The sequence below is a fragment of the Lathyrus oleraceus genome, chromosome 4 (genome assembly GCF_024323335.1).
Source record: "Lathyrus oleraceus cultivar Zhongwan6 chromosome 4, CAAS_Psat_ZW6_1.0, whole genome shotgun sequence".
NCBI classification, from domain to species: Eukaryota; Viridiplantae; Streptophyta; class Magnoliopsida; order Fabales; family Fabaceae; genus Lathyrus; species Lathyrus oleraceus.
The window spans coordinates 225714827-225737350 of NC_066582.1; the positions used below are offsets into that span (position 1 = coordinate 225714827).

Genomic DNA, 22524 nt, shown 5'->3' on the forward strand with positions numbered 1-22524 from the left:
AAATGTTTTCATTGGCCAGTATGGGTGAATAGTGGCATGCAGCACGTGAACAGGGGACAGCCATGGAAATTAGGGTTTGGCATGTACAGTACAGCAACTTCATCTTCCTAATTCGACTCAGCACGAAATTTTTCCAGAAATCTCGATTGGATATACCAAACGACTCAGCAAACAACCAACAACATGAATCCAACAACAATTTCAACAAAATCAAATCACACAGCATGAATCGAGCAAGAACATGTTTGAACATCAACATTCATTTCAACATAACTTGCATAATACTTAGCCATTTTTAGTGATTTCAAGTTCATTGTGACCAGCAAAGCCTACTCTAACTAAAGCATGGCATAATTTAGCGAATAGTGAGAGTTGAAAACTTACCAAAATCGAAGAGCAGCTGCAATTCTGATGTTGTTTGGCTCCAAATACTCAAAACAGGTGAAGGTCCAAGCTCCAAAAGATGAATGGTGGAAGATTTTAGCTCAGTGATGCTTGAAACAGACCAAATCGAAACCTGCCATTGATGAGGTTCTTGAATGCAACAGTCGTGCCCCTTGGTTCCAGTTGGGAAAAGGTGATGGAAACGTGCTCACAATGAAGAGAAATGATGAAGCAAACCAAGCCAGGCTCGAGGGTTTTGAGTTTTTTCAAGGAAAGATTCAAAATGCAAAATGGAGTTTTTTTTTTGAGAGTGAGAGGATTCTCTGTATTTCTGGAGGCAGCTAGGGCTTCACAATGAGCAGAAAATGTGTTTATATCTTCTGTTTATGCTTTAATCCATGTATGCTAATCATGTTTTGCTTAAATGAATCAATTTGCTAAGTTGCCACATTGGTCCAAATGGTGGGGTATGATGGTAGGAGCACGAATTTGGGCCTTGTAGCAAGTCACAAATGACATTTCAAATCAATTCCAACTGGCCATTCTGATTGACAATGCTTACTTCAACAATTCAATTTTGTACCACACTTGAAAATAACCATGTAAGTTCAAAAAAGGCCATTTTGATCCATAGAGTTTTGGTACATGAAAGTTACATTTTTGGAAAGAGGAGGTTAAATATGACTTGTTGGAAAAAACCTCACCAAATTTGGCCAAATGGTTTGAGAGATATGGCCTTTTGAAGTTCAAGAATTTTTGAAAATGAATTGATCATATCTTGCCAACCACACATGGGAATTGAGAGTTCTTGGACTTTTTGGAAATGGGAGAACAAGATCTTCAACTTTCATGTTGGGCAAAAATTCATTTGAAGCTTGTATCATGATGTAAGTTTAGGATCAAGAAGTTTCCATTTTTGGCAGTTAAAATTACAGGTCCAGTTTCTATTTTTGGAAATTTCTGATTTTGCTTCACATTCTTCAATGATGTTGTTTGCCATGATATATGAGGCCTATTTGGACATGAATAAGCTCTCTCAAACCAAACCCATCCATCAAAACCATAAAATCAATCACAGTTGACCAAGTTTGACTTTTTAAGGTTTCTGACTGACTGTGCATGGACTGATGACCTCTGAGCCTCCAATCTTTGACCTAATCACTTCAAAAGGATCCCCAAGTCATGTGAACATGTTGGACCAACCCTAGGGCCTTGGCTCCTTGAGAAACACACTTGCTTGCTTGGTTGACTGATCTCCTGATCAGTTTGACCTAATTTCTTGACTGGCTTGCACTTGAGGCAAATGGGACAATGCAATGCTATGCAGTGGACCATGTTATGTTATGACCTAATATGAGAATGTATGTACAATGATAGGTGCAAATTTGAGGTGCTACAGAATGCACGTCCATCTTTAATTAGGATCAATCAATAACAACTTTTAAGACATAGTTTCAGGTTTTCGATTACACTATACATACCTTAAAATATTGCCAGTTCAATCATGTATAAATCAAAACTTAGAGAATATCTTAAATACAATTAATGTTTGAAGAATAAAACTAGTAAGGTTTTACTTTAAGCTAATCAATGTAATGTATGGAATGCATGATTAGTCATCAGGAAACAAATGTAACAATGTTGGAATTTATTGAATTACATAAGCTTCGAAACGGATAGAAAAACTCATATATGATCGAAGGAACCATATCCTTAACTTTTGGAGTCACAAGACTTTGACCATAAGCCCTACTCTTATACCAATTATTAGGTGAGAATATGGATACAACATTAAATCCTTATAAGTATGGTCTAACCTAGATGATATACAATCGAAAGATTGACCAAAGAGTGCATGAGATATATTATCTATAGCCGTCAGAACGTAGATAATAACCTCGCATGGAAGATTATCCAAAACCGGGTTGTAGGTTGTTAAATGGATAAACGACCGAAAAGAAAGGCATCGGTACCAGGACTAGGTATGCAAAGATGACCAATCAGAAGAGGATAAAGTTGCTAACTCGGAGCAAGTATCCAAAAAGAAAGGGAAGACCCAAAGGGGACAATACTGCTTGATCAAGGCAAGTATCCAGAGGGGAAAGAATATCAATATCACAAACCGGATACTGATAACTGCAAAGAGGGGATTACATCTACCGGTTAGTAGGCAGAAAACCACGGAAAAGTAACCAGTCATCGATAGGATGAGCACAAAGGGTTAACTCCAACAAGGGGAGGAAAGTGGGATTTTACAACTACCAGCTAGTGGGTAGAAAACCACGAAGATAGGACTTACAGCTACCGGTTTGTAGGTAGAGGCCAACAAATTCCACTGAGGATAAGATGAATGAATGCCGGTTAGTGAGCGACTATTCATTTATGCCCCAAGGAAGTACAGGAGACAGCCAACAGGAAGCCAATTTAGGATCGATCCAAAAAGGCAGACTGAAACAAGACTCATCCTAATGAGGAAAGAACTCAATAGGGAAAACCCATCCCAATGTGTGTTGGGAGGGAACGGAAACAACCGTCATCCACGAGGATGTATCTCAGTGGGGAAATGGCAGGAAAGGATAGACACTTTCTGCTTAAGGGGTTGGCTCTACATGGAGAGATCAGACACACCCACATCTGCTAGGGGAAAATCTACTGGAGAGATTCTTATCACCAAACAGCAAGAGACAACCATCAACAGATACACGGCAACAGCTGCAACATGAGTACCTGAATGTTATGATTATGCATGTATGCTTTATACCTAAAATGTATGATGAATGCTGACAAACAGACATGCTCAACACACAGGTCCGGGAATCAACCACCCGGTACTACTCTTCTCCCATAGGGAAGGCCAAAAACACCAGAGAGCAAACGCGATCTGCTGGAAATCGGGATATCAGGGAACAACACCATCCTGCGGGGAGAGGAGAAGACTGCTCTGCTGGAGAGAGGAACGCTAACGTCTTCAGTAAACACTCTGCTTGGGGAACTTCCCCACAAAAGTATTTCAACAGCAACCTTGCTGGGAATGCCCCACGGTAGGGCTCAAACAAACCTATACTGGAGATGCCCCACAATAGGGCTAACAGGGATCTGGAGGAAGAATGTTGTATTGCCGGGAACGTGAAGATAAACAACTTCAACCAACACTGCAATGAGCAACCTTGCTGAGGAGAAACCAAGGTTCGACAGGAGAGAGATAAAGTTATGCTCGAGATACGAACAAATGTCTTACCTGTTGGTAATCATACCACCCTCGGGAGAGCACTGTGGATCTCCTAAGTATCCTTCCATCATTGTGAATGTTCCCTTTGTTTAAGAACAATTTTTGAAAAATTTGTTTATTTTGAAAACAATGATACTTTATCAATTAAAAACATGCAAAACATTTATTGAGTTGAAACAAATAAGAGTGCAAATAATTGGATAAAAGCTCAAATTGATGTGATGGAATGGTAGTCTGCAAAGGGCGAGACTCCATAGATCTGTACAAATTTGAAATCGGTGATATATATTGGAGAGGGCTACATTGAACATAATGACCTTTCCTCTACCATTCTGAATTTTCGATGTATTCAAAGCTTCAGTCGACGACGAATCGAGAATCCCTGACGGATGACAGATATAGAGCACAGTCTTGTCAAGATGCAGTTACTTGCCAAATCCCTAATTTTTGCCTAGATTGCCCCAGTGTGAGGTGATCAATCTAGCGGGATGCAAATTCTTTTTCAATGTCTCTAACTTTTGCCTGGGTTGCCCTTTCGGGTTTTCAATCCACCGAGACGCTCTTTTTTTGCCTAAGTCGCCCTTTGGGGTGTTCGACTTAGCGAGCTGTTTTGCTTTTTTTTTTTTTTTAGGCAAAGTATTTCTTGACTGCATCTGGATTCACAGGACGAGTGAACTTTTCCATCCATCGTTGTAAGTGTCAAAACATTGCCTGAAAAGGCTCTCCTGACAACATATGAACATTTATAGCTTGGAGTCCACTTGTCCCTGGAATCGGGCACGAAAGACAGGACTTTCTTGAGCACAGGGTCCTTTTCTCAGAACTCGAGACTTGACCTTCTTGTCGAATGCTTTTTCACTCTCTGCTGATATGACTGACCATGACACATGGCAGTTGATCTCTTCTTTTCGATCGAATTCAGCATCAGCCAACTAGGGACTTTGAGGGTGCTATTTTCTTTTATTTCTTTCTTTCTTTTTCTTTCTTTTGATTTCTTTTGATTTTGCACCCTCCTCTTTGTTGTTTTTTTTATTTTTTTTATTTTTTATAAATGCCCCAGTTGGCTGTTCTGCTGATTCTCGAGATGCAGCTGAGTGATCTTCTTTTCTTGCTCAAGAAGTCGGGAAATCTCGTCAGGAATCCCTTCAACATCATCTTCGTCTGCTTCAAATACAGGGAATTCAAAATTGGGAGATGACGTCCGATCATTATGTTTAATGGGTTTGAGAAACAACCTGCATAAAGATTTTGATATGAAAAGCTCTTTGAAAATCAAACAAGACAATCGTTATGCAGATGAAAAGATTGCTTTTATTCTTGTTTTTAGGGTTTTTTGTGATCACCAATTTCATGCAAAAAGCGAAAAGGGAAAACAAATGAAAAACAAATGTTTAACATGAATTTATTTGAATGAAAATATCATTGCACAAAATGTTGCCAACAATGTCATCACTTCTCCTTTTGGCATGGGAGAAGGGTTTTTAAACAAAGTGATTATTACTCTGACTTATGAACAACTATAGGAACGCCCACAGTGACCCAATTGTGATAGATCCCACCGGGGATGACAACTGTCAGAATCTCTTGCATCAGTGTCATGAACCGGGCCATGTTCGCCCTCATCTCTGCGAGCTCTGCTTGTAGATTCTCCATTGCTCTTTGCTGATTTCTGCGGGTACCGTACCGGTGAATTCCTGAATCGGCTATCCTGCCCCTTGATTCCAGTCTCACGAGAAAATCGAGCCATAGATAAACTTCGGAGATCAAGATGCAATAGAGAGAAGGTCTTCATACAGATAAATTCAAAGAGAATGGTCTTAGCCAATAGTACATCAAAAGAGGACCTCCACAACAAGCCTGTGGATCATCACTACACAACAACAAAGCAATAAGTAAAAAAAAAAGAGGAGCAATAATCAGGACTCAGCCTCCCGTGTACAAACCATGAGGACTGCTCCTCACTTCAGCCAGCAATGCTATCGTGTCAGGATGATCTGGGAATTCTATCAAACGCCGGATAAGCAGATTCCTTTGGTGAATAACTCCATCCAACTCGTTGATGTGCTCTCTGTAGTAATTCCCATCATCCTCTCCGAATACCTCTACAAGTCTGGATTTCTTCAAACCCGCCAACACCTTAAGTTCTTCAATCTGTCCTCGAGCCTCATTGAGTTGATCGGTGATGTAACCGTTGGTAGAACGGGCACACATAAGCTCATGGTTCTTCTCTTTCAACAAAGTCTTCAATTTCTCCATCTGACCAGTCAGTTCGGTCACCATCTCCTCCTCCTTTGCCTTCCGAGAAGTTGAAAATGCATCCCATCGCTCTTGCCACCCAGCTAATTTACCATGAGCATCCATTAATTGTTGCTTGACTCGCCTCAACTCAGAACTGGATGATCCCAAGGCCTTGTCTGTCTTCCTAGAGAAGTCCACCTCCACAGCTAATTTTCCTTCTGCTTCCTCTTGCAATCTGACGGCTTCCCCCTTCTGATATTCTGCCTCATGGAATTGATGCATATAGTCTTGCAATTTCACACTTAACTCCGAGTTTTCAATTTGAAGCTCCTCCATGGCTTTCTTCAATTTGTCATACTCCTCTCGGCTCACTACTGTTGACTGTGCAGGAGTCGGTGGATACAAAGGTTCTTCTATAGGAAACGGCAGACCAAACTCTTCAACTCTTCCTTGAAGCCACTCTTCATACAGAGGATAAGTCCTACAATCTCCTTTTCCAAGCACAACTCCTCCTCTCTTGATCACCTTGAGCCAGGCCTCAGCTGCCTTACGGGATACAGTCAAATCAGGCGAAGAATGGAAAAACAGTGATTCTTCCACGTCCTTTTCCAAAGGCGGAGTTCTTAAAGCATATCCAAACTGTCTAACTGCTAGAGAAGGATTATAGTTGATTCCTCCTCTTCTTCCTACCAACGGTACATTTGGGAAATTCCCACAACTGTGAATAATGTCTGCCCGAAGCAAGCTCCGATCAGACCACCAAGAAATATCTTCAGCTCTCAACCCCATCAATCTCTTCGACCAACTCAACGAGTCCTCGACATCAACGAACGCTCCTGATTTGGGTAGGTGAGAACTGAACCACTTATAAAACAAAGGCGCACAACAATTCAACAATCCTCCTTTTCTATTCTCATTCCTGTGGTGCACCGAATGAAAGAAATCTCCTAGCAAGGTCGGCACTGGATTTCCCAACACGAAGAGGCGTATTGCGTCCATGTCCACAAATTTGGCAACATTAGGGAATAGGACAATCCCATACACACAAAGAGCCAACACAGCATTGAAACCCCTCTGGTCACCATCTTCAAGTTTCTTCTTTGCCTCTCCCAGCAAGAAACTCAAATGAAAACCACTGACTCCTCCCTTCTGACATATATTAGCCTTCAAGACTGATTTCCCCAAATATGTGGCCGAAGCAACCATGCTGAGATCGGGTAGAAGCTCAGATCTGTAGAATAACAACTGTGACTTAATAGGAACTCTGAGAAAACTGGAAATCTCCTCCAAAGTAGGGACCAAAATATAATCCGGGAATGTGAAACACCTCAATGGAGGGTCATAGAACTACAGCAATGTAAAGAGAGCATCGTGTTGATCTTTGGAGAGAACTGTGACGAAGCTTAGAATCAAACCGTAATCCTTCCGGAATCCTTCTAGAGAATCGTGATCCATTGACTTCATCAGTTGTTGAATAGGCTCCAAACAAACCACTGGAAACTTGTAAGCGACGTGTCTCTTTCTGCCAATATCCATCTCAGGAGAACCAGAAAACCCCGACCGGAATCAAGAAGAAGATGTAAACCCCCTAGAAATGGATAAACATGTGTTAAATGATATAAATGCAAAATGATGTGATGCAAATGCATGAATGCAGGTTACTGTGCCACCAAGTCATCTGTAGACCCATTAAGTCTCTGAACCAGTCACAGTTATCTGAAGGACTAGGTCACCATAAATCCAACTTGGGGAAGTTCCGAAATAAACGGAACTGGAGATTACATCACTATCATCACAGAAATATCCACTGAACGGTTGACAGTCAGGTCCTCTGAACAAGTACTCTCAAATTCAACCCGGGGATCCGAAATAAACGGAACTCGCTGATAAACCACGGACAGAACTCCGGCGTCCCAGAAATAAATGTCCATAAATTCGGCTGAACCAAAGTCACCATCACAGCATCACTGGCAGAAACCGTGTCTGTAGAGATCAAACCCTCCCCTCACTGGTAGGTTCTAAGAACAGAAGTTTGTCAGCTTCAGCCCTTCAATCGAGAATAATACGTTTACCACTGAAGGTTTGGCATTATTACGGGATAAAAGACCTTTGCTAACTCCCCTCAACAGGATATCCTAGAGCAAGTTCCCAGTCTCGGGGTCCTCGGATTGAGCAGCGAGAATGCGCCCACCAGAGCTAACATAATCACGTCTCGGAGGAGAGGCCTCGACTAAGTTCTCGGGAAATGGTCACCAGAGTCGACGATTTCTAAAGGAATATCTGTCGTTATGGAACACCCATAGGACAAAATATATCCAACAGAAACCTCGTCTGGAATGTGGGTCTCATGAACGACTTATCATAGCAACATGCCATGCAAGCCTCATGACTATCCACTCTAACACCTATGTGTACACTCAAGCCTGGGTAGTGGGCTTATTTCTCACAAAATATCCCATCCCAACAAACAGACAACCGGAAGATGAATATGAATGCAAACATTAATGCAAACAATAAATGCAAACAGTAAATGCAAATATATACAAATGAATGCAATAAATAACAGCACAAAGCAACCAAAGCCCTAACCTAGAGAGCGCTAGGAGAGACTCGCTTAGGGAAGACGGACCAGCACAGGTCAACTTTCCACCCCCAGCAGAGTCGCCAGCTGTCGCATTACGCGAAAAACCGGCGGGAAAACAGAACAACAGAGCCGCCACCGTGCGTTATTTATCCCAAAAGAGGGAAAGGAAACGCTCAGAGTAAACCTGGAAAAGAACATGGTCTCGCGACCAAAGAGAAAGGATTCGGGAGTCGGTTATGCGAAGGGAAGGTATTAGCACCCCTACGCATCCGTCGTACTCGACGGGATCCACGCACAATAGGAAGGAAAATGGTTGCTAAAACGCTGCTCACACACACACACTGGCTGAAAGAGACACAAGAAAACAAGACTGAAACTGACTCGGCAGGATGTCGCATCCTGGGCCTACTTAGTCTATCAGGCATAGACATCAGAGTCGAAGTAGTTCGGACTGGGGAAACGACACATGCTCGCTAGGATATCGCATCCTATGCATACGTATCTCCTTGGACGAAGGAGAATCAGAGCATTCGTAGCTCAGCTGACACGCACGCAAACAAAACAAACACAGGCAAACATGGAGCCCGAATGCCAATCACTGGACTTACATCAGCATCCGAACCAACAAACACACATAGGAAACCAACTGCCAATCGCTGGACTTACGTCGGACTCCAACCAAAACACACACACAAAGGTGGTTAAGACACAAAGGGTGAAGAAAGAAAAAGGGCGGAAAAAGAAAAAAAGGCGCCCGGAGAGATCAGCTCATCTCCTGCCTACGTACCTCATCTGGTATGAGGATCAGGGCGACGTAGTTCCCCTACGCAGGGAAAAAGGACTAGCCTAACCAGATAACAGAGGGAGACACAACACTAGGGAGACTACGACTCGAGCCTAGATGTTGTCATGCAAAATCGTCCCTAAGTTAAGGTTTCTAGCTAACTTGCACAGGAAGCAAGCCTATCCTAAACATGACTTGCACAGGAAGCAAGCCACACCTAACCTAACTTGCACAGGAAGCAAGGGTCTCGATTGCAACTAGGGCAAGAGAAGGGGGAGGTCTCAATCGCAACGAGGGCGAGAGAAAGGATCGCAACGAGGGCGAAAGCAAACAAGGATTAGTTGTTAGTTGTTAGTCAAACTCGACAAGACATCGCATCTCGTGCCTACGTATCTCATCTGAACATGAGAATCAGAGTTGCCGTAGTTCGGCTAAACTATTCCCGTTGGTTTGTGTTTTTTAAGTGGACAACGTCACTGCGCAATCTACCTGATGCTCGACCTTTGGAGACTTACTCACCTGTAGTAGAAGGAGTGGACGTATCCTTTAGAGGGGATAATGTGTTTGTGTTTTAAGAAAGCTCAAGCAAGAAAGGAAGTCCTATACGAAGGAACCGTGCTACCTTAATTGACATGCAAACGAGACTACGCGGAGTCTAGCAAACCTAGGGGATACAATCACACCACACAAGCACATACAACATGAAATAAACACACCAACAAGGGGCTCAAACATCAAGGCTAGGTTTTAGTCGAGGGGTCATATCAACCTCAACAAACAAACCTCTGGAACGGGGTAAATGGTGCTCTTAACCTTGCCATTGAGGGGCTAAGGTGAAGCAGATGAAAGGAGATGAGGGGTGTGCCTCATTGCTCTTATCCCTGGCCAGGGAGAGCATTTGACAAGAATGTGTGGGTTCAGAAGGTGGGAACCCTTCTACACATTTGAAACTGACTCAACTGTACAATTGTACAAGATCTTGGGTTTGTGTCTGCAATGCATCAACACAGTGGTGTGAGCAAAGCAGATGAAACACAGAATAGCAGGGGATAGGTTGCATATCCCTTGGGTTCTGCCAATTGCCTCTTCACTTAGGAGGTCTTTGACTATGTACAGGGACAAATTATAAACATACACAAACATTGCCTCTTAAGGAGGACTTCAGACAGTTGCCTGGCCAAGTAACGGGCCAGGTCTTCCAGACTACATGAAGATTAGAAGTATACCTCAATGCAAATTGCTTATACAAGCAAAGCAAAGCAAAAGTTCACAAGGAACTGAGCAACTAAAAGCACCTGAAATAGTCAAGCAGATGTTAGTATACAACTTCAGACAAAGCAAAAAGAAACAGACATCAACAGTTAATCAGAAGCAAATGGATGTGCAAAGCACAAGGCTTAAGGCATGTGAGCCAAGCCACCTACAAAACAAACAAGTTAGTCAATGATATTCAAGCAAGCTCAATCAAAAAGAAATGGTCTCATTGGTCATTTGTTGATCAACCTGAAAAAATGAACTCAAAGGTAAGTAACAGGACCACTAGGGCAAGCCTAGGGTCAAAAGGGAATGAAAAAAGTCAAAACAGCAAAGGGCAAGCATCCAAAATCATGTTCAAACAATCAAGAATCAATGCCAATTTGGTTCACATTCATATCAATCACTATCATCATTTCATGAACAATTTAGGTCAAGGTATAGCAAACAAAAGCTCATAGGAGTCAACAGAAAGACTTGCATAAAAAGCAAACTAAAACATTTCCAAAAATCACCAAATAAATCATGATCAATCCTAACACATAGCATGGTAAGCATGTCAAATTTCATCTTATTTGGACAAGTGGAAGGCAGTCAATGAAAATCAGAAAGTCAAAGCAATTTTGAACATGCTCAAAGAAGTCAACCAAACATGCATCAACTTGAAAAATCATAAATCAGAGATGGCATATGATAAATGAATGGGACTAAAACCATGGCAAAGCTTAGGATGTCTAGTTATCTCATGTAAAATTTCATGTCCATCTAATAAAGTATGAGAATTTCACAAATGAAATGGCAACATGTATCACACAAAGTCAACATTTTGGTCCAACAGGGGAGAAAATCTCAAACAATTAGGAAATGGCACAAATAATTCCAAGAAAAATCACATGTAAACTAGACATACAAGAGTAGGTTCATGCAAAAATTCAGATCAATTGGAGGTCAATAGGCATGGCTATAAAAATCAACAAGTTACACATCAATGGTGTGACACTAATTGTCACACCCTACTTCAAAAATTCACAACTCACAATCCAGATAAGATAAATTCACAAACTCTACATCAAAATAAACATGAATGTGTCTAGTTTGTGCTCAAAAAGTTTCAAGTCCATAGGATAAGTCATGACTATTTCACAAATGATTTGGTGGAATGTGCAAAATATGTATACATGTTACAAACCAATATGCCAAATAAAATCCAATGATCACAAAATTCTGGAATAAATATGATAAAAAAGTAGAGATCATGATGAAGATAATGCAAAAATTCCCACGAAATTTGGATCAAAGATGATGATGATATGATTTTTGTAAGTTAGAGATCAAAAGTGAAATTAAAATGAAAAGAAATAACTTAATTCCAATAAGCCATGTGCCACGAGTGGCAAACTTGTAAATAAGGACTCCACTTAACAAAACGGTCGCGTTTAGGGCCAAGGAAAGAAATGTTTTCATTGGCCAGTATGGGTGAATAGTGGCATGCAGCACGTGAACAGGGGACAGCCATGGAAATTAGGGTTTGGCATGTACAGTACAGCAACTTCATCTTCCTAATTCGACTCAGCACGAAATTTTTCCAGAAATCTCGATTGGATATACCAAACGACTCAGCAAACAACCAACAACATGAATCCAACAACAATTTCAACAAAATCAAATCACACAGCATGAATCGAGCAAGAACATGTTTGAACATCAACATTCATTTCAACATAACTTGCATAATACTTAGCCATTTTTAGTGATTTCAAGTTCATTGTGACCAGCAAAGCCTACTCTAACTAAAGCATGGCATAATTTAGCGAATAGTGAGAGTTGAAAACTTACCAAAATCGAAGAGCAGCTGCAATTCTGATGTTGTTTGGCTCCAAATACTCAAAACAGGTGAAGGTCCAAGCTCCAAAAGATGAATGGTGGAAGATTTTAGCTCAGTGATGCTTGAAACAGACCAAATCGAAACCTGCCATTGATGAGGTTCTTGAATGCAACAGTCGTGCCCCTTGGTTCCAGTTGGGAAAAGGTGATGGAAACGTGCTCACAATGAAGAGAAATGATGAAGCAAACCAAGCCAGGCTCGAGGGTTTTGAGTTTTTTCAAGGAAAGATTCAAAATGCAAAATGGAGTTTTTTTTTGAGAGTGAGAGGATTCTCTGTATTTCTGGAGGCAGCTAGGGCTTCACAATGAGCAGAAAATGTGTTTATATCTTCTGTTTATGCTTTAATCCATGTATGCTAATCATGTTTTGCTTAAATGAATCAATTTGCTAAGTTGCCACATTGGTCCAAATGGTGGGGTATGATGGTAGGAGCACGAATTTGGGCCTTGTAGCAAGTCACAAATGACATTTCAAATCAATTCCAACTGGCCATTCTGATTGACAATGCTTAATTCAACAATTCAATTTTGTACCACACTTGAAAATAACCATGTAAGTTCAAAAAAGGCCATTTTGATCCATAGATTTTTGGTACATGAAAGTTACATTTTTGGAAAGAGGAGGTTAAATATGACTTGTTGGAAAAAACCTCACCAAATTTGGCCAAATGGTTTGAGAGATATGGCCTTTTGAAGTTCAAGAATTTTTGAAAATGAATTGATCATATCTTGCCAACCACACATGGGAATTGAGAGTTCTTGGACTTTTTGGAAATGGGAGAACAAGATCTTCAACTTTCATGTTGGGCAAAAATTCATTTGAAGCTTGTATCATGATGTAAGTTTAGGATCAAGAAGTTTCCATTTTTGGTAGTTAAAATTACAGGTCCAGTTTCTATTTTTGGAAATTTCTGATTTTGCTTCACATTCTTCAATGATGTTGTTTGCCATGATATATGAGGCCTATTTGGACATGAATAAGCTCTCTCAAACCAAACCCATCCATCAAAACCATAAAATCAATCACAGTTGACCAAGTTTGACTTTTTAGGGTTTCTGACTGACTGTGCATGGACTGATGACCTCTGAGCCTCCAATCTTTGACCTAATCACTTCAAAAGGATCCCCAAGTCATGTGAACATGTTGGACCAACCCTAGGGCCTTGGCTCCTTGAGAAACACACTTGCTTGCTTGGTTGACTGATCTCCTGATCAGTTTGACCTAATTTCTTGACTGGCTTGCACTTGAGGCAAATGGGACAATGCAATGCTATGCAGTGGACCATGTTATGTTATGACCTAATATGAGAATGTATGTACAATGATAGGTGCAAATTTGAGGTGCTACAGAATGCACGTCCATCTTTAATTAGGATCAATCAATAACAACTTTTAAGACATAGTTTCAGGTTTTCGATTACACTATACATACCTTAAAATATTGCCAGTTCAATCATGTATAAATCAAAACTTAGAGAATATCTTAAATACAATTAATGTTTGAAGAATAAAACTAGTAAGGTTTTACTTTAAGCTAATCAATGTAATGTATGGAATGCATGATTAGTCATCAGGAAACAAATGTAACAATGTTGGAATTTATTGAATTACATAAGCTTCGAAACGGATAGAAAAACTCATATATGATCGAAGGAACCATATCCTTAACTTTTGGAGTCACAAGACTTTGACCATAAGCCCTACTCTTATACCAATTATTAGGTGAGAATATGGATACAACATTAAATCCTTATAAGTATGGTCTAACCTAGATGATATACAAATGATGCAATAATGCACTAACATAATAGAAATATCAATGAATGATGAAAAATTAAGGAGGTAAGGAAGAGAGAAAATATACACAAAGATATATAATGGTTCGCCATTCATACTCACTTTGCCTATTCCACTCTTCAATGGTGTTAAAGAATCATTGGGAAATAATCACAATCTTCCATTATTTTGATAAGTTTGATACGAGCATTTTGATTATAACAAAATATAACATGATAATTCTCGATGTTGATGCAGGCACTCAAACTGTTAACAAAAATAATATCCCCAATGATCTTGATCCAATAACCTTGCTATCCACAATAATTCTTCTCCAAGTCTTCATGTATGGCAATCCACCTTGATCCCCCCGATTTCTTGTCTGAGCGATTGCCATATCTAAACGTTAATTAGATAACTCCTAAATTAGTTTGCGACGGTCTTTCCATAATATCACCAAAGTTGGATAACTTCCAACTCCCCATTACGAATAATATGTACTAGACTTATCCAAAGTCTTACATGAATTATAATGAAAATCCCTTCTTGATAAGTACCAATAAGATCCAAAATGAATTCAAGAAATTATACATGCGCACATTACAAATAACAACTTCACACAAAAACATTAGATACCCTAATGTACCACTAGTCTCCCTCAAACACTCAATCTTTAGAGACGAAGGTCCACAACAATGGAAAAAGACTAAGGATGAATATGATGAACAATGCCAAAGTAATATCACAAACACTATAATTAACTAGGTGTTAATCAAGGAATTAGATGTAGATGAATGAAGAACACAGACAAGGTTCTCTCAAATTTCTGGATAAATGGGTTTTGGTTCTTGTTAGATATCATGAGATTGATCAATCATGAATCACTACAATATTGATCAACTCACGCTCTCTAACTTCTCTCAAGCAACAACAAATTACATAATAACAAAGTGTAACGAAAATAAGTGAATCTGACATTGATTAACACTTAAGAAGTTGTTTTAGAAAACAAGAGAAAGATAGAAGTTGCTTGAAAATAGACACACTAGAGAAGAGATGACAAATTGACATTTTGTCTCTATGGGTTTCACCTACATAGTTTCACCCCTCTTATATTTGGATCAAAGAAAGAACTATTTAAATCTAAGATGGAAAATTGTATTTGCGAATATATGATTCGAGTCAAGAAGAAATCATGATTCAAGTTGCAAGGTATTGTGATTTGAGTCAAGTTAAATTCATGATTCGAGTAAATTTAAACAGAGCCAAACCCTAGCTTCATGGAGAGTTGTGATTTGAGTTAGGATTACAACATGATTCAAGTCACATGAGGTTGTGATTCGAGTCAAATTCATTTTGTTATTCGAATCAAATCATCCAGAGGCAAACCCCAATTTTCACAAAGTCCATGATTCGAGTCACACTTAATACTTGGTTCAAATCAATTGACTTAACATCATGGTCTAAGAGTTTTAACTTGTGATTCAAGCAATAGTTGATGAAATGACAAAACAACAATCTTCAAGGCTAAAAAAGGAACACTATCACGGATTAACATTCTAATTTTATTGAGCAATGAATGGTCTTAATGGTACAATACTAAATAGCCAAAATGGATACAATATAACTCAAATGCGAATGAAATACAAACACACAAATATATGAATGATAAGAAAATTAAAAATAAGCGAATAACCATATACACTCTAATTGACAAAAACATAAAAACAATAAAAAGATACCATACGATAACGTGACTGCACTTTTAGTCTCCCCTTTTTTATGTTTGGAAAATTTGGAGATATTATTGTTGATCAATTTATTGGAGCGATTATTGGGAATTTGAAGATAAAGTGAATCTGGTGGATTTTCTTAGTGCACTACAAATAAGCGTACAACACATCACTTGAGCTCTAAAGCTCTTCCTTCATTAAACACTTAATGCGCGTGAATATTGATAATATCTTGATACCTTATCCACCTTTGACAAATATCAAAAAGATAAAAGAGAAAGAGAAAAAATGCAAACAGCTAAGTCCATGATAGCATAAAAGCCAAAACAACATAATGTCATACTAGCACTCAAAACATACGCCAAAATAAAACCGCATACTATAGGAATTACCGCAAACACACAATTTCAATTAAATTATCAAGATAAAGATAACATATTTAGAATTGAAAAGATACCACAAAATACATGACTACAACACGTCACTAGGTACATAATCAAAACATATAATGTCAATATCACAAAATAGCCGGTCAATCCAAAATTACATATTTATCCAAAATTCAAATTTATGATATGTCATGCATGAAGGATCAATAGAAAAAACAAAAGTGGTACTACGAAAGAGGTCAATACCACATTTCACAATCTCCACTTCAACCATGACTCGAGCTTCACTTGCTTGAATCTCAGTCTTGGCCTCTTCCTTTATCTTCTAACAAATTTCTTTAGCATCCTTGGCTACAAATTCAGTCTGGCTCATGATCTGGTCTTCTCGAACTTGATTATCTACCATGATCTTCTCAACTAACTCATCAAAATAAGCTCTTGCATTTGCAGATAACACACCAACAGTAGGTGAACTATCTTTATTAATTTTTCCCTCGCTACATAATCCAATCACCATAGACTTTCCTGCCATACTTCTCTAGATAATAATAAACACCATCAATATCACATTACTATCTCATCATAGAAACTCCACATTCCGCCAAAACCTTTTGAGCTTCCAACAAGTCTTCTTCCTTAGAAACAATCTCATTGAGCTCCAGAATCAATTGAACAAAGGAAGTGAAAAACAAGGACCTGTTTGAATTTTCCTTGCAATGAAGCATTCTTCAAATGATGAATTCTACCCAATCAAATACATCATTGGAAAGAAGAGACCATATAAAGTTGAGGTAAAAATCTACAACCCTAGCCTAATTTAGGAAGACCATTGAACCATAGTCTCACCGGTCCAATTAGTGTCAACATCAAAAATTTACATTTGGAAGCATCGTCAGCACTGTAGTAGTTGAGACATTCATTGAAAAGTTACACGTGTTTGTCGAGATCTTCTTTTCCATTGTATTCCTTCAATTTGGGAGGCTTTTTGCATGGATTAAGGGATTTTGCTTTCCAAGATCCGAGCACGTAAAGGATGTTTAGGTTGTGCTCAGTTAATTTGATGTTCATGAAGATCTAGGTAAGAGGCATGACCACCTCGGTCTCCACCCGGACTCCGAAGAGGAGAATTACGCTTTCAACCCTTAGAGTGTTCTTTTAGTTTATTGATTTTCCTTTCCTCTTTCGTTGCTGATGGCTTAAGCCGTTTAGAGCGATTTCTTCTCGAGTTGGATTTTTACACCGTACTCACTCGGGGTTGAATGTGCTAGAGGATTTCTTCTAGATGGATAAACCTTTCTTACACTGCTTTAGAGTTTTGTTGCTAAACGATGTTGTGAATGACGTTTATCAACTCAGTCACGCCTTGAGATCCTAGATTCGCCTCAAGAATGCCAAAATCACGTGATATCTTTGGTCACTCCATACGAATTAGACATTGAATCTAAAGCGACGATATTTGGATTGCCCTTGTCCGCGGCGGAAGGAGGATTAGACCTAGTTGCTGAAGAGCATTGTATTGAGGTTCACATTACCAGTAGGATGGGTTATTTTCAGCCGACTGATGGCTACCAGAGCTACACCAACAGTCGCTAGAACGACTTCACGTGTGGTGGCGGAATGAGTAACTCATGACCAAACCATTTCAATGGATCGACGAAGTCAATATATGAATGATTAGAGAGTATTCAAATTGTGTTTGAAATTTGTTACCTGAAATGTTGTTGTTCGTATATATAGGGAAGATAAATAACTGCCTTGCTACTTTCCCAACGTGGAATGCAGATGACCATTAGATGTGTTGGAGGTACATATCTCCTACTTCCTAATCTTTGAGGGTTCATTGGTCAGTAGAATATTCAAGAAACTTAGCAGATATCTGACTTAAATCCAGGATGTTCTTGTCTTATGATGGTGAAATCCAAGGATGAGTGGCCAGATCAAGATAGATATGATCGGCCTGAAACATTCACCACCTTATTTTCACCCTCAACAAAATAGAAAACATATTGAAAAATGAAGTAAAACACTTTAACAAGATTTAACTTATTTGTTTTGTTCCACCTTTTCAGTAATACGAGAAAGAGACCAACGCTTTGAAAGAAGAAAGATCAGTGATCTGAAAGAGAAAAGATCGACTATCTGGAATCATGGTGAATAAGCGGTTGTTCTTTGTGGAAATTCGCAAGAATTAAAAGTAGATTCTCATAAATGTTGTCACTCTTTTAAATGGAACTAGAAATAAGAAGAGATTGAATTCAATGGAGTTCTGGTGCAGTGGAGTGAGCTTTCGGCACGCCGAAGCGGATGTGGATCTACAAGGTTAGCACTCTAACGCCAAAGTCAATGAATAAGTGAGAAAGTAACATGTCTCTGTGAATAAGGGAGTATATAAAATGATGCATGTTGAGCTTTATATAGTATGAACCGTTAAAACCGTCTCCGTAAGATCCGATTAAATCTAACTATGAAAAATATGCTGGAATATGAAATCACGAATCCTTAACTAAGGTTTTGTTTTTCTGATAAGCAAAATTTATATCAAGAGAAGGAGTACAAAAGGGTACTCATCCATACACGTGAGAATTAATACAAGGAAAATCAACTGATTCATACACTAGATTTATACACCAGTCAACCCAACAGTAAGCCTCCGCACCTTTGGTTCTAGCAGCAAACCAATTCCAAGTCAGGACTTTGGCCCTATTAACCACATTAACTACACGAACGACCGTTCCTTGAAATACAATCTCATTTTGCTCAACCAAACAACCAAATAAACCGCAAGTCACACCAACAAACATATGTTCTTTTATACTCTACCTTTGATCATAAAACTAAAATTACTGTAATTAGTATCCGAGGGGTTCCATTCGAATTGAAACGACATATCGAACCACTTGTAAATCTGTTCCCAAACCTGAAAAACAAGCCAACAATAGAAGAAAAGATGGAGTATATTCCAATTTATAACTAAAAAGTTTACATATTTATAACTATTAAGTATAAAAATGTTTATATATTTAATAAAAAGTTATTTTTGACAGAATTTTATTAAAAGTTAGCACCATGAATTTATTTATATTCCAATTTTGAGAGACTACCGAGTCATAATGGTCTTTCCAAATCCCTTCAACCACTTGACTCGACTCAACTCAACTCTCCTAGCTTTCCCTGTCTGAATTCTCTGAAATAATGCTTCCCAATCACTCCCACCCACAACAACAACAACAACTCACTACAACACAAACTCCATCTTCAAACCTAAACCCACACACCACTTGACCACTACAATTCCTCCAACAATTCCCACTTCACAACACACCCTTGTAATCTTCTAACCACCTTGCCGTTTTCCATCTACAACAACTAATTCCAAACACTACACACCTATATTTCAGATCCAACCCCACTTTTAACACCACCAACATCCAACACCATAATGGCCGATTTAGTAAAACAGCTTTTAGCAAAACCGATCCAACTAGCTGACCAAGTAAGCAAAGCAGCCGAAGAAGGAAGCGCATCCTTCAAACAAGAATGCTTAGAACTCAAATCTAAAACAGAAAAACTCGCTTCACTTCTCCGACAAGCCGCAAGATCAAGCTCCGATTTATACGAACGACCAACCCGTCGCATCATCGGCGACACCGAACAAGTCCTCGAAAAAGCACTCGCCTTAGTCCTCAAATGCAAAGTCAACGGTCTCATGAAGCGTGTTTTCAGCATAGTACCTTCCGCCGCTTTCCGCAAAATGTCTTCTCATCTCGAAAATTCAATCGGCGATGTCTCCTGGCTCCTCCGTGTCTCCGCTCCGACGGAGGAAGGTGGATACGAGTGTCTAGGTCTTCCACCTATCGCTTCTAATGAACCGATTCTAGGTCTAATTTGGGAACAGATTGCGATTCTTCATAATGACTCTATTGATGATCGATCTGATGCTGCTGCTTCTTTGGTTTCGCTTGTTCGCGATAACGATCGGAACGGGAAATTGATAATTGAAGAAGGTGGTGTTGGTCCTTTGTTGAAACTTATTAAAGAAGGTAAAAAGGAAGGGCAAGAAAATGCTGCTAAAGCTATTGGGCTTTTGGGCCGAGACGCTGAAAGCGTTGATGTTATGATTCATGCCGGTGTTTGTTCGGTTTTCGCCAAGATTCTTAAAGAAGGTCCTATGAAAGTTCAAGCTGTTGTAGCTTGGGCTGTTTCTGAACTTGTTTCTAAGAATCCTAAATGTCAAGATGTTTTTGCTCAGCATAATATTGTTAGGTTACTTGTTAGTCATATTGCATTTGAAACTGTTCAGGAGCATAGTAAATATGCAATTGTTAGTAATAAGCCGAATTCGATTCATGCTCTTGTGTTGGCTAGTGGTAATAGTAATAGTAATAATGGTGATAACTCTGGTTCTATTGATGTGAAAAAAGAGACCGAAGATGAGGTGAAGATTCGGATGCAGCATCCTTTAGGGGATAGGTCTACAAATCAGATGCATAAAGTGGTAGCAAGTACTATTGCAATGCATGCTGCAAATGCGAATAACAACAAGAATCAACAAACTAGTGTAGGGAATGAAGCGAGTCTGAACTCTCATTCTCAGGTGGCTAGTCATTCAAATGGGAGCGGGAACGGTGGTAATATGAAACAAAGCTATTCTTATTCTGGAATTAGCATGAAGGGAAGGGAACTTGAGGATGCTGAGAGTAAGGCTGAGATGAAAGCAATGGCTGCGAAAGCTCTTATGGTTCTAGCAAAGGATAACTCGGGGATTTGTCGTAGCATAACAGAATCAAGGGCTTTGTTATGCTTTGCTATTCTACTTGAAAAAGGACCTGAAGAAGTGAAGTACCATTCTGCCTTGGCATTGAAAGAGATTACTGCAGTGGCTGAGAAAGATCCTGAATTGAGAAGAATGGCATTTAAGCCGAATTCTCCTGCCTGTAAAGCAGTTGTTGATCAAGTGATCGATATTATCGACAAAGAAGATAAGAGACTTCTGATTCCTTGTATTAAGGCAATTGGAAGTTTGGCTAGGACATTCAGGGCAACCGAGACAAGGATAATCGGGCCGTTGGTTCGACTTCTCGACGAAAGAGAGGCTGAAGTATCCAAAGAAGCTGCAGACTCACTCACGAAATTTGCCTGCATTGACAACTACCTCCACCTTGATCACTCTAAGGCAATTATAAGCTCTGGTGGTGCAAAACACTTGGTTCAGCTTGTGTATCTTGGGGAGCAGCCGGTTCAATATTCAGCCTTGGTTCTGCTATCCTATATCGCATTGCACGTGCCAGACAGCGAAGAACTTGCTCGGGTTGAGGTTCTTGGAGTTCTTGAGTGGGCATCCAAGCAACTTAACGTGACTCAAGATGAAACCGTCGCCATGTTGTTGCAAGAGTCCAAGAGTAGGCTTGAGCTTTACCAGTCTAGAGGTTCAAGAGGGTTCCAAAAGTTACATCAATAGGATGAGATTAGTTCTTATTGTTGTTGTTGGTGTGTGAGGTTTTTGAATGATTTGTATCTGGTATATTGTTCTTGTGAAGAGTGTATATACAATCCATTGCCTTCTTCAATTGTTCAGTTTCATTTTCAACTATGAAGAAGATCATTTGTTCTAGCTATATTAACAATGGTTTCAATGTAACTATTTTAACATTTGTTTATTTTATCCAACTTGTAAAATATGACTGCATAGGATGTTTGTTAGATTGGATTTTCACAGTGAAGAAACCATTTGGTATAATTGAATTCTTTCTAGCAAACCAAAGTTGCATTATTTGTTACATAAGTTAAAGGAATATTGCTATCATATACATAAAAGTATTAGGTCCATAGAAGTTACAATCATTTTTAAAGAGTATCTCCTTCAATGATTGTTGAACTTATCATTTTGTGGGATCAAACTACCCCATAGTATTTAAACAGTTTTTAAGCAATAAAATTAAACTTTATTTTAATAGTGATAAAAATTACTTTGATATTTAATATTTTCTCATGATGACTATTTTTTTAACTGTGACTTTTAATTATTACTCTGTAAAAATAATGATTAATTTTCTAATTATATTTCCTTAATCTATGTACAAAAATCTTAAACTAACTGTCATTTTAAAACGGAGAAAGCAGCCAAGTTATGATGATTGCCTCTACAAGCTCTGAGATTTATGCTTAAGCAACTTTAAACTCCACATCAACACACACCAGTGATAAAAAACAATAAGCTCTAGATCTTATCTTTAAGGGATCTGCCAAGTTTCCTGTATCAGAGATGTTCC

At 39.2% G+C, this 22524-nt stretch overlaps 1 protein-coding gene across 1 annotated transcript; it reads left to right on the forward strand.

The window, feature by feature from the left end:
• The first annotated feature begins 19339 nt into the window (after positions 1-19339).
• LOC127074697 (uncharacterized) lies at positions 19340-21917 on the forward strand. Its single transcript, XM_051016039.1, has one exon. It carries the CDS (start codon positions 19695-19697, stop codon positions 21711-21713), a length of 2019 nt encoding a protein of 672 aa, XP_050871996.1. The 5' UTR covers positions 19340-19694; the 3' UTR covers positions 21714-21917.
• The last annotated feature ends 607 nt before the right edge of the window (positions 21918-22524 follow it).